The 13,085-nt window shown below is 34.5% G+C and overlaps 1 protein-coding gene across 7 annotated transcripts in view; it reads left to right on the top strand.

Annotated features, from left to right (window-relative positions):
- The window catches only part of RPS6KA6 (ribosomal protein S6 kinase A6), a 236,916-nt gene that overhangs the window by 60,682 nt on the left and 163,149 nt on the right, over positions 1-13,085 (top strand). For 6 of the 7 annotated variants that reach the window (XM_055437957.2, XM_088833679.1, XM_055437960.2 and 3 more), the window contains one exon: positions 7,431-7,547. In XM_055437957.2, the coding sequence (XP_055293932.1) occupies positions 7,431-7,547 (117 nt within the window). Of the gene's footprint in view, positions 1-7,430; positions 7,548-7,893; positions 7,992-13,085 lie in introns of all 7 variants that reach the window. The other variant, XM_055437959.2, reaches the window with a different exon arrangement.

Raw genomic sequence — 13,085 nt, 5'->3', positions numbered from 1 at the left:
TTTTTGTTAACTGTATACAGCTTCTCCATCTTTGGCTGCAAAGAATATAATCAGTCTGATTTCGGTGTTGACCATCTTGTGATGTCCATGTGTAGAGTCTTCTCTTGTGTTGTTGAAAGAGGGTGTTTGCTATGCCCAGTGTGTTCTCTTGACAAAACTCTGTTAGCCTTTACCCTGCTTCATTCCGTCTTCCAAGGTCACATTTGCGTGATACTCCAGGTGTTTATTGACTTCCTAGTTTTGCATTCCAGTCCCCTATAATGAAAAGGACATCTTTTTTGGGTGTTAGTTCTAAAAGGTCTTGTAGGTCTTCATAGAACCGTTCAACTTTGGCTTCTTCAGCGTTACTGGTTGGGGCATAGGCCTGAATTACTGTAATATTGTATGGTTTGCCTTGGAAATGAACAGAAATCATTCTGTCATTTTTAAGATTGCATCCAAGTACTGCATTTCGGACTCCTTTGTTGACCATGATGGCTACTCCATTTCTTCTAAGGGATTCCTGCCCACGGTAGTTGATATAATGGTCATCTGAGTTAAATTCACCCATTCCAGTCCATTTTAATTCACTGATTCCTAGTATGTCTACGTTCACTCTTGCCATCTCCTGTTTGACCACTTCCAATTTGCCTTGATTCATGGACCTAACATTCCAGGTTCCTATGCAATATTGCTCTTTACAGCACCGGACCTTGCTTCTATCACCAGTCACATCCACAACTGGGTATTGATTTTGCTTTTGCTCCATCCCTTCATTCCTTCTAGAGTTATTTCTCCACTGATCTCCAGTAGTATACTGGGCACCTACCGCCCTAGGGAATTCCTCATTCAGTATCCTATCATTTTGCTCTTTGATACTGTTCATGGGGTTCTCAAGGCAGGTATACTGAAGTGGTTTGCCATTCCCTTCTCCAGTGGACCACATTCGGCTGTGGTCCATGTCATCAGATCGACTAGTTTCCTGTGATTCTGATTTCAGTGTGTATGCCCTCTGATGCCTCCTCTCAATACCTACTGTCTTATTTGGGTTTCTTTTATCTTGGGCATGGGGTATCTCTTCACAGCTGCTCTAAGTACTAAGGCCCACCTTATTGACCTTTAAAGACGCTATCTCCAAATACAGTTACATTCTGAGGTACTGTGGGACTTCAGCATATGTATTTGAGGGGACATGTTTCAGCCCATTATATATTATATACCTTTTTGTATTGTTAAGGAAAATGATATTTTTGACAGCATTCACTTACCTCATGTTCTCAAGTCCCAGTGTGTAGCTTAGTGAATAATGCATAACATGTGCTTTATGAGTGTTCTTGATTTTTTTGAGTGAGTAAGTAAAGAAAAAAATAATATTATGAGAAACTAATTATCATGAGCAGATAAGATAATAATACAACATTATTATAAGAGGATAGGAAATTTTTTTCGAAGATGATTCACTCTTAGGAAAAACAAATGGATCACTGATAAGTTCATTACTACATTATTTTGTGTTAAATTGCTGCCACTCTCAAGCTTTCAAAATGTTATGCTGCTGCTGCTTCTAAATCGCTTCAGTCGTGTCTGACTCTGTGCGACCCCATAGATGGCAGCCCACCAAGCTCCCCTATCCCTGGGATTCTCCAGACAAGAACACTGGAGTGGGTTGCCATTTCCTTCTCCAATGCATGAAAGTGAAAAGTGAGAGTAAAGTCGCTTAGTCGTGTCTGACCCTTGGCAACCCCGTGGACTGCAGCCTACCAGGCTCCTCCGTTCATGGGATTTTCCAGGCAAGAGTACTGGAGTCGGTTGCCATTTCCTTCTCTGTCAGAATGGTATAGAACCAGAGGAAAGCAAGGTGGAGGAAGGACGAAGGATTGAAGATGGGCGGGGGGAGAACATTTAGATAGTAAGCATTAATAAATGTAACCTTGGGGGAGTTGAGAAGTGTTGGGCAGTCAATAATAGGGCAGGGAGCAGATGAAATAAGAAAGACCAGAATTGGAAGGGATGACAGTGGAGGGTACCAGATAATTTGACAGAGCAAAAGAGCTAGTTGCATACAAATAGTAAATAATTTTGTAATAAGTAGCCAATTGTGTGTGTGTATATGTATGTGTGTATTTGTGTGCACATGTTATCTAACTATATATATCTTGGTGCTCAGTTGCTCAGTCGTGTCCAACTCTTTGCAACCCCATGGACTATAGCCTGCTGGGCTCCTCTGTCCATTGGATTCTCCAGGGAAGAATACTGGAATGGTGGGCCTTAGTTCCCTTTCTAGTTCTAATGAACAATAATCTCTGAGTGTGGGACCCAAATTTGTGTATTGAATAAATATTCTAAAAGTAATTTTTGTGGTGGATGAAACTGAAGCCTATTATACAGAGTGAAGTAAGCCAGAAAGAAATACACCAATACAGTATACTAGCATATATATATGGAATTTAGAAAGAAGGTAATGATAACCCTCTATGTGAGACAGCAAATGAGACACAGATGTATTGAACAGTCTTTTGGACACTGTGGGAGAGAGTGAGGGCAGAATGATATGGGAGAATGGCATTGAAACTTGTATATTATCATATGTGAAATGAATTGCCAGTCCAGGTTTGATGCATGATACAGGGTGCTTGGGGCTGGTGTACTGGGATGACCCAGAGGGATGGGATGGGGAGGGAAGTGGGAGGGGGATTCAGGATGGGGAACACGTGTACACTCATGACGGACTCAAGTCAATGTATGGCAAAGCCAATACAATATTGTAAAGTAAAATAAATAAATTAATTAAATTAAAAAATAGAAATAATAAAAAAAGAAAATAAGTGGGATAATATGACTGAAAATTAAAAAAAGCTAAAACATTTGTAAATTGCTGTCTAAAAGGCAAACTAGCCATAATTTAGTAATGTAATACATATAGCTATTTGTTTGGGAACATATGTCTATAAAAGGCAGATGGCCAGTCAATAAGTTAATATCAGAAATTTTTTTAAAAGTACAGATTCTGGGGTCATTATGCCTTTTGTGTTGAGTATAGCACAGTATAATGAAAATATGAATCATGGGAAATTCCCTGATTGTCCAGTGGTTAAGACTCCATGCTTCCAGTGCAGGGGACACAAGTTCAATACCTGGTTGAGGAACTAAGATCCCACATGCCACATGATATGGCCAAAAAAAAAAAAATGCTCATAATGAATAATATGGAAAATTATTTATATTCCTCACACTCTAAGGAAAAAGTGCTTGTATTATTAAATTTAGATATATTGTTATCACAAAGTCAGTTCTATTCAAATTTGACATAATTCCATTATTCTGAATGAATCTGCTGTTTCCCCATTTCCTTTACGTATTTAAAAAAATAAATTCTTCATACATATTTTTCTGTTTTTTGAAAGGTAATTAAAGATAATTTTGAAGATTCTTACTGATTTTACCTTTACAAATCTTTCTTCTTAAAAATAAGTATTTTTCCATTCCCATTTTATGAAATTGGTTTGATTGTTTTGGGCTGTCCACTCCCATAACGTCAAACAATTATTGTGCTAAGCATTAAGAATGCAGAGTTTAATGTGATATTACCTGGATACAGGAAGCTCACTGTCTAGTGGGAAAGACAAAGTAATAAGCTGTTAGGACACAATGTGACAGTATTATATGGTGGCTGTCTATCAGGAAAAGTCTTTTCTAATCTAGAGCATTTTCATGTCAGAAATTTTATTGTGTAATACTGCTAAAAATCGAAGGACATATTGCATTTTTAAATGATGAGCATATATGGATTTTAATTAGAAGAGTCATTAGAAAGAGATTTCTGTTCAAAGACTTGCTTAGTTTTGGTGAAACTAAGTAGGATAGAGTATAGCTGTTTCTTAGCTCTGAACATTTTTAAAAAATGATGTTATGACCCATGTTTTAATGATGATTGTAAATGTTGCAGAAACTAAAGTGCCTTATTAAACATAAAAATACTGTATTGTGTTCAATATAATGTCACAGACTTGGAGAGGACCTTAAAGAACAATCTAATGTAATTTTTGTTATGTAGGAACACTGAGGTAGAGTGGTTTGTGATTTGGCCAAGGCTGCTTAGCTTATGAATGACAGAGCTAGAAGCAAAACTTAGTCTGTGACTTTTCCACCAGTATTCTTTCCACTGGAGAAAACTCCCAAAAAGTTATGTTCTTGTTACAGTCCATACTTTGAGGACTTTTACTGAATTCATAATATGTGGTATAAAATCAGATAATTGTAGTATTAATGAGTATACAATTTGATGTTGCTTTTGGTATACATATATTACAAAGATGCATAAAGATATGCCATGCTTTAATGTAATTCCAAAATGTCAGTTATAAAACCTATGTATTTGCATTTAAAAAAGTCCTTAACATTTTTACAGAAAATACCACTTTTCAAAGAGAAAACTCACTCTCATAGCTACTTAAAAGTGTCTAGTGAAATACTCTTTTGATGTATAAGAAACATCCAGGGACAAGCTGCTTGTATATCTTGGAAATTAATCCTTTGTCAGTTGTTTCATTTGCTATTATATTCTCCCATTCTGAGCGTTGTGTTTTCACTTTGTTTATAGTTTCCTTTGCTTTTTAAGTTTAATTAGATCTCACTAATTTGTTTTTGTTTCCATTATTCTCGGAGGTGGGTCATAAGGGATCTTGCTATGATTTATGTCATGCTGTGTTCTGCCTATGTTTTCTTATAAGAGTTTTGTAGTTTCTGGTCTTACATTTATGTCTTTAATCCATTTCGAGTTAATATTTGTGTATGGTATTAGGAAGTATTCTAATTTCATTTTTTTGCACATAGTTGTCCAGGTCCTCTGGCACCATTTATTGAAGAAACTGTCTTTTTCCCATTTTATGTTCTTGCCTCCTTTGTCAAAGAAGAGGTGCCCATATGTGCGTGAGGTGATCTGTGGGCTTTCTATCATGTTCCATTGGTCTGTACTTCTGGTTTTGTGCCAGTACCATATTGTCTTTGTAGCTTTGTGGTATAGTGTGAAATCAGATAAGTTTATTCCTCCAGTTCCATTCTTCTTTCTCAAGATTGTTTTGGCTATTTGGGGTCTTTTGTGATTCCATACGAATGTGAAATTTTTTGTTCTAGTTCTGTGAAAAATGCCATTGGTAATCTGATAGAGACTGCATTTAATCTGTAGATAGCTTTTGGTGGTATAATCATTTTCACAATATTGATTCTTCCAACCTAGGAGCATGGAATATCCCTCCATCTGATTATATCATCTTTGATTTCTTTCCTTGCTGTCTTATAGTTTTGTGTATATAGTTCTTCTGTCTCCTTATATAGGTTAATTCCTAGGTATTTTATTCTTTTAGTTGCAATGGTAAATACCAGAAAAACAAACAACCCAATCACAGTGGGCAAAAGACCTAACTAGACAATTTCTCCAAAGAAGACATACAAGTGGCTAACAAATACACGAAGAGATGCTCAACATCACTCATTACAGAAATGAAAATCAAAACTACAATAAGATATCACCTCAATACCACACAGAATGGCCATAATAAAAAAATCCACAAACAGCAAGTATTGGAGAGGATGTGGAGAAAAGGGAACCCTCCTATACTGCTGGTGGGAATATAAATTGATACAGCAACTATGGAAGACAGCATGGAGATTCCTTAAAAACTAGGAAAAAAACCATCACGTGGCCCAGCAATACCACTTCTAGGCATATACCCTGAAGAAACCAAAAGTGAAAAAGATACATGTACCCCAGTGTTCATTGCAGCAGTATTTACAATAGGCAGGGCATGGAAGGAACCAGAAGTCCATCGACTGAGGAATGGATAAAGAAGCTGTGATACATATATACAATGGAATACTACTCAGCCATGAAAGGAATGCTTTTGAGTCAGTTCTAATGAGGTAGATGGACCTAGAGCCTATTATACAGAGTGAAGTAAGTCAGAAAGAGAAAAGTAAATACCGTGTATTAATACATATGTATAGAATTTAGAAAGATGGTGCTGACATATCTGTTTACAGAGCAGCAATGGAGATCCAGACCTAGAGAACAGACTTATGGACAAGGGTCGGGGAGAAGAGGGAGAGGGTGAGGTGAATGGGGAGAGTAGCATGGATGCATATACACTAACATATGTAAATAGATAACCAATGAGAATTTGCAGGGGACTCAAACTGGGACTCTGTAATAACCTAGAGGGATAGGAATGGGCGGTAAGTGGGAGGGAGATTCAAGAGGGAGGGGACATATGTACACCTATGATTAATTCATGGTGATGTATGACAGAAATCAAACCAATATTGTAAAGCAATCATCAATCAATTAAAAATAAATATTAAAAAAAGGAACATCCAGGGCCATGTTTTTCAGAACTGATACTTCATTTCTGACTGATTAATGAGTCCTAATACCTAAAGCTAAAATTACTCTGCTTTATTATATAACAGTGTAGTTATTTTAGCTACCATGAAGCCTAACTTACTTGGGACCATACTCTTGTCCACTTTGGCCACAGTCACCATTGGTTAATGAGTTAATTAAAAGGTGAATTGATTGAGAATATTTTTGCCATCCAGACCAGAATTAATATGATATTATGGAAAGCTACCAAGACTTCTAGACATTGTGATTAGCTAGTCATGTGAACTTAAACTCTGTGGGTCTCAGTTTTCTCCCCTATACAGTCAGAATTTTGGATAATATATCCCAGCTCTTGTTATTTTGTGATACGTAATACATCTGAATTTTCTTTTTATCCTTACTACTGTGTGGGGGGCTAAAATTACAATTCATCTGAGTGTAGTCTTGATATAGAGTCCTATATCAAGGAGTAGAAACAGTTCCAGGGTGGCGTGCCTTCTGCCTGACCCAGTTGGTAGGAAATTTGGCATATGATTTATCAGTGTATGTAAAATTTCAATAAAAGTAGGCATATGGCCTGGAAATATGTTTGGGCTTTGCAGATTTTGTTTATCCATGCCAGTTTCTTTTCCAATGATATGAATAGCTGGATATTTAAATATTTGTATATCACTGACTATTTAAAATAGTATAATGAAAGAACTCTTGAGGTTCACAGTTTTTGTCATGTCACAATTTACAAGGTTTTTTACCTTCTCTGCATGTACCTGTGAAGGTTTTAAAAGGCAACTCTTTCAGTTGTTGATTTTTTTTTTTTCTATCTCTACTTAGTTGGAACAGAAGCTGAAGCACAGATTTTGTATGCTTCTGTTTCCATGAAATTATAGAGGTTGTGGTATTATCTGTGTGTTACAAAACCCAGGAAATGGGGATGTTGGTAGCCCATTAAACTCTGTGCTAGATTGAAAGAGTTAGGCATTAAATTATTTCTGTTGTGATTTCTGGTTCTAAATGGAGCTAGTCATAAGATGTTGTAACTATATTTGAATATTGCTTGGATTTCTTTTTACAGGATGAAGGAGTTGTTAAAGAAATCCCTATTACTCATCATGTTAAGGAAGGATATGAGAAAGCAGATCCTGCACAATTTGAGTTGCTCAAAGTTCTTGGTCAGGGATCCTTTGGAAAGGTAATGAATGCTTTTTCCCTCATTTGTTTTTCTTTTAAACATTTAGCAAAAATTTGAACACATAGGTAGAAATCTGGTAAATGTGCCATTTCTAAATTATCAAATGATACACGCAAAGGAAGGTCTAATTTCACTCCTTTTTTGTCATTTTTTAAATCCCATTTCTTTATACTTCTCTTAAATCAACGTTTTCTAATTTCCTGGGATCAGTGATTTCTCCAGGATAATACATAACATGCTATTTATTTGCTGCTTAAATCAAGAAAGTTTGAGTTTTGTAAAAGAGATCTTTCTCTGTTCACATGCTGTCATGATCTCAGCTTTCTCTTGGTGATTTTTTCCTTAGCTCTATCACAGAAGTCAGAATGCATGTATCAATTCATGTATGAATGCATGAATTATCAATCTATCATCTGTTATAAAAAATGTGAATGTACAGCTATGGTAAGTACTGGGTAATATAGGGATTATATAAAACTACTTTCAGAGGACTTTAATTTCAAGGGAAAAAGCAAAATTGAGGAGGATAAACTCTGACACCCATTATTAAAATTGGTTATTCAGTGCTTACTGGTACATGATTATTAAGAAAGAAGTTTGTAGGTCTGGTTCCTGAATTTTGTATACCTATCATCTAAGATACGAAAAATATTACATACAGGTATTAAGTAACAACATTTAGGAAACAGCAAGAACAGCAATTTAAGGGAAGGAAGATAGTGAGAAAGCTACTAATTTCTAATTTTAGGGTAGCTGAGATTTAGTTTCATAGGGGAAATTAAGGCAGCTGAGCAGTGCTTATTATGCTCTGAAATATTTTAAAAGAAAGACATTTATTGAACACCAGGTTTGTGTATACCACTTTTAAAGTAACATTGATGAATATAAAGTAGATGTTAAAGCTAAAAAATAGATAAATAAATTTTGTGAGAGAAAAAAAATAAATTAGACGTTAATTGTCTTAAAGTAATCTGATATCTGTGCAGTATAAAATACAACCTGTAAAATGTAGAGAAACATTTTCAGGACACAAAAAGGACAAACTGGGGTGGATTATTGTTTGGTAGTGAATTGGTACGAGAGATATATGATGACAAGGAGATAGGACTTGAATAGTTATGCTGGGGGGAGTAAAACTAGAAGGAACTTTTAATAGATGTGTGTATCTGTGTGTTTGTGGGGGGAGTGTATTTATAGAACTGACCTGTAGAGGAGGCATGTGCATCCTGAATGCCTTTATTTTTTAAAGTTACTAAAAGTACAGTATTAAAAAAAATTACATACTATTTTTATGACAAGAACAGAGATGAATTTCTTTTATATCCCCAATGTATAAATGCTTGCATATTGACTTAAATAAAATCCCACCAGGCAAACATTTCAAGCCATTAAAAGTATCTGTCTTGTTATTTGATACACACACACACTTATCCATATGTGTATTTATTTATATCCATCTTTGTTCCAGAAAGGATTTGAAGCTTTCATAAATGAATACTAAAGAAAATAAAATAAAGAATAAGTGGGGAAGATGATGGAAGCAGAAAAATTAGAACAGGAAAGATGAGTTGAAGCCAGGAATAAACTCTGTTGTTCACAAATGCATGGTATAATGGCCTCAGAATTTTTGGCCGCATTATAAAGAGGCTAATACATTTAATTGTATAATTTTTGACAGAATCTTTAAGAAACATATCAAAAAGACAAGAGAAATTTTTCTTATGGAGCTTCATAAAGAAAATATAGTATAACATAATGAAATATATTCAATAACATCTTCACACTAAATATAGAAACATGCTGACAAGTTGTCAATGTGGTCCTTAAAAAATTCAGGGAACGCTCAGCTTTGTGCAGGAATTTTGATTTAACAAGGATATCATAGAAGCCCTTTAAAAAAATCCTAATGCTAAAATACAGAGTAGTGATCCTTATGAAGGTCATCAACCAAAGAAATATTAAGGAGGTGGCTGATTTTTTTCTTCCTATGATGTGAAAACACTCTCTTGTCAGTATTACATGATTTGCGTAGGCATTGTGTGGTTGGGACTTGTTATATGTATGCCAAACCTAGTCAGGAATTTGGCCAAGGCTATGAATCAGATAAGTGTAGGAGCAATTCCAATAAACTTTGAGCTGTAGTCTTATTTATAAGTTTTTCTATGAAAGTTCTATTGTTAAAATGCAATAAATGTATTTTAGCATATATTAACCTTTGTGACATTGAGTATCTATACAATCTATTTTATCAGGAAAAATTCTATGAAAATCAGTTGTAAAATTGTATTTTAAAGATGCATGTATTATCATAAAAGATGCATATAAAATTCTGTAGTAAGCACATCGAGTAATGTGTGGATTGAAATGAAGTATACCAAACGACTTTTGTTGTTGTTGTTTAGTTGCTAAGTTGTGCCTGACTCTTTTGCGACCCCATGGACTATAGCCCACCAGGCTCCTGTGTCCATGGGATTTCCCAGGCAAGAATACTGGTGTGAGTAGTCACTTCCTTCTCCAGGGGATCTTCCCAACCTCAGGATCAAACCTATGTCTCCTGCTTTGGCAGGCAGATTTTTTACCACTGAGCCATCAAAAGATGCATATAAAATTCTGTAATAAGCACATTAAGTAATGTGTGATTTAAAATAAAGTATACTAAATAACTTATTTATTTTAAGACACAATAAAACACATGAAAACATCTTTGGCATTATCAGACTAGCCTTTCATATATTTCACATGTCAAGTCATATTTACATAAAGCATACATTTTAACATTCCTTTGTTTTGCTTTTGTGATAGTAAAACCTTTAACTATAGGACTTAAAAATTAATTTTTGAAAATATAAAACCCTTGCCCTCTTAAGTAATTAAGTATATGTGTTTGCAACTTAAAATTTCTTGCAGTTGGTCCCTTCTTTCCAATTTGTGTTAAAACTGGGCAGTTTTTCACTTCATTTCAGCCAGCAAATACTTCTTAATGAAGTCCATATGACAGAGAGAATGTATGTTGGAGTAATTCACTCATTCATTTCTCTTTTGAACAATTTTTGAGAATTGGATTAGGGTGGTTGTAAAGAAACCTCTCATCAGGAGAGGTACATTTTTGGATAACAGTAATTTGAAATCACGCAGCTTCTGTAGTTGATAATGGGAAGAGTAGAGTGAGATGATTTTTTTTTTTTTTATGCTGGGAAAGTTCATCCATTAGACCTGAAAAGAACAAATCAGGTAATGAAAAAATAAACAGTCACTTCCCTAGACTGTGAATGATGGCTTCTATTAGATGTTTTAAGAGAAAGGGAAACAGTGGCCTCTTTGTGTGTCTTTTCAGAAAACCTGGACTATTGTTTTCTTCCTTCCTTAATTGCCTCTTTTTACCCTCTGTATTCCATTATTTTCGGCCCCACTAAAGACTGTGTTCTAGAACAGTAGTTCTCAAAGTGTGATCTTACTACCCTTGGACATCCACAGACACTTTCAGGGAATCCTTAAGAACAAGACTGTTATAATAATGCTAAGATATTATTTGTAAATTTTTTGGCACTTTGGCACAATCCAGGAAGTGATTTTAAACTATCAGTAATCATTATGACCTTCACTGCCACACATAGTTAGAAAAATACAAGTTTTACTTAAGAATGTCCTTGATGAGGTGTTAACAATTATTAGATTTATTAAATATCAATCCTTGAGTATGCTTCTTTTTAATATTGTGGGATGAAATGAGAAGTAGCCAAAGTACTTTAACTGCGCACCAAAAAATATGATTGTGTCAAGACAGAATGCTTGTGAAGTGTTTTGAATTGTGAGCTACACTAGACACTTTTTTCATGAAATGTCATTTTTCCATGAAAGAATGATTGACAAATTATGATTATTTAAACTTGAGCATTTCGTAGATGTTTTCCTCAAAAATGAATAGAGTGAACCTGTTATTTCATGGAAAACAACTTAGTATTTTAGCCAATGATAAAATTTGAGCTTCAAAGCAAAAAATTAGAATTTTGGCCAATTTTTATTTGCCACTGTGCTCAACATGTTCTCAGTACTCAAAAGACTTTTTGGAAGATCTGCATAACTCAGTGAACCAGTGCTTTTGAGTTGACAAACACATGATGTTATTAAATCAGCCATCAGTGCAAAATCCATTCAACATGTCCCATAGACCAGTGGATTATTATGTAAAAGAATGTGGACAGTTAATTGATGTGGTTTCAGATTTTTCACTGCAACTAATCTTTAAGAAACTTCTCCTTGTCAAATTCTTGTGTCATATTAAAGAAGAATAACCACAATTATATGAAAAGGCTATTAAAATACTTCTCCCTTTTCCAAATACATAACTGTGTGAAGCCTGATTTCTTATAATTTAAGCAAAGCAATTTAATTGCAACAGATTGAATGTAGAAGCAGATACGAGAATCCAACTATTTTATGTTAAGCCAGATATGAGGGACTTGTAGAAATGTAAATCAGTGCCAGTCTTCTCAGTGACTTTTTTGGTTTTTTTTTTGAAAAAATATAGTCATTTTTATAAAAAAATTATATTCACATGTAATAAGTTTATTTTTAATCAATAAATACATAGTTAATTTTTTGCTGTAATTTCTAATACAGTAAATATAAGTAGTTGTAACCCACAAAAACAAAAGTACTTTGGAATCATCAGTAATTTTTAAGTTTGTAAAAGAATTCTTGAGACCAAAAATAATTGAGAAGTGCTTTCTTGGAAGAAACTGAGAAAGATACTTCTACTTGTAATGGCGTTATCACTCATGAAATGACTTGACTCCTTTGTTGTCAATATCTTGATCACCTGATATTGATTAGAAAAAAAGGAAACTGTTTATCAACATCTATTTTTCCATGTCATTAAAATTGAATGAAAACTAAGTCTGGTACTTAGGGTTCATGCCATTTGTTTCAACTTTGAAGCTTTTGTGTGTATATTATGGCAGTTAATCTGCTTTTTAAAAACTGATATAGACTGAAATCAGCTATACAAATACATATAAGTCCATGGTTTTTCACTGATGAAATAGTAAGTAATGGTATGCAATGGATTTGAAGGAAAGGGTGAAAAAAAGACTGGTTGGTCTACACACAAAGTATGAGAAGCACTATGATAGATAGTGTGAAAGTCTATAAAACTGAAATGGTCCTTGAGTTTAGGTCTGATACAAGAATAGGAGAAGGAGAGATTAAGTAATGATTAAATGAACCCCCCCACTTGCCCAGTTGGCTGATGTATAATTATCACATAGAATATATGAAATAAAGAATTTTAAGCTCTAACATAGGAAAAATTAAAAAAAAATACTTAGAAGCTCTCCAATCTGCAGTTTTATGTATACAAATTAGTTAATTTGATCACATTTTAAATTTATCAGCATTTGAATAGAGCTTGTTAGAGCTGAGGATGGCAGGTTGAGGCAGTGAACACTAATTTAAAACTGGAAACAACCCTTTAATTGTAAATAGCTGTTATGAAACTATAATATACTCATATTTATCTTTATAACTGAGGCTTTTTAA

The sequence above is a fragment of the Moschus berezovskii genome, chromosome X (genome assembly GCF_049115385.1).
Source record: "Moschus berezovskii isolate FMDL1 chromosome X, NW_MosBer_1.0, whole genome shotgun sequence".
Lineage (NCBI taxonomy): Eukaryota > Metazoa > Chordata > Mammalia > Artiodactyla > Moschidae > Moschus > Moschus berezovskii.
The sequence above is the reverse complement of the archived record's forward strand: the minus strand, read 5'-3'. Positions and strand labels throughout refer to the sequence as shown.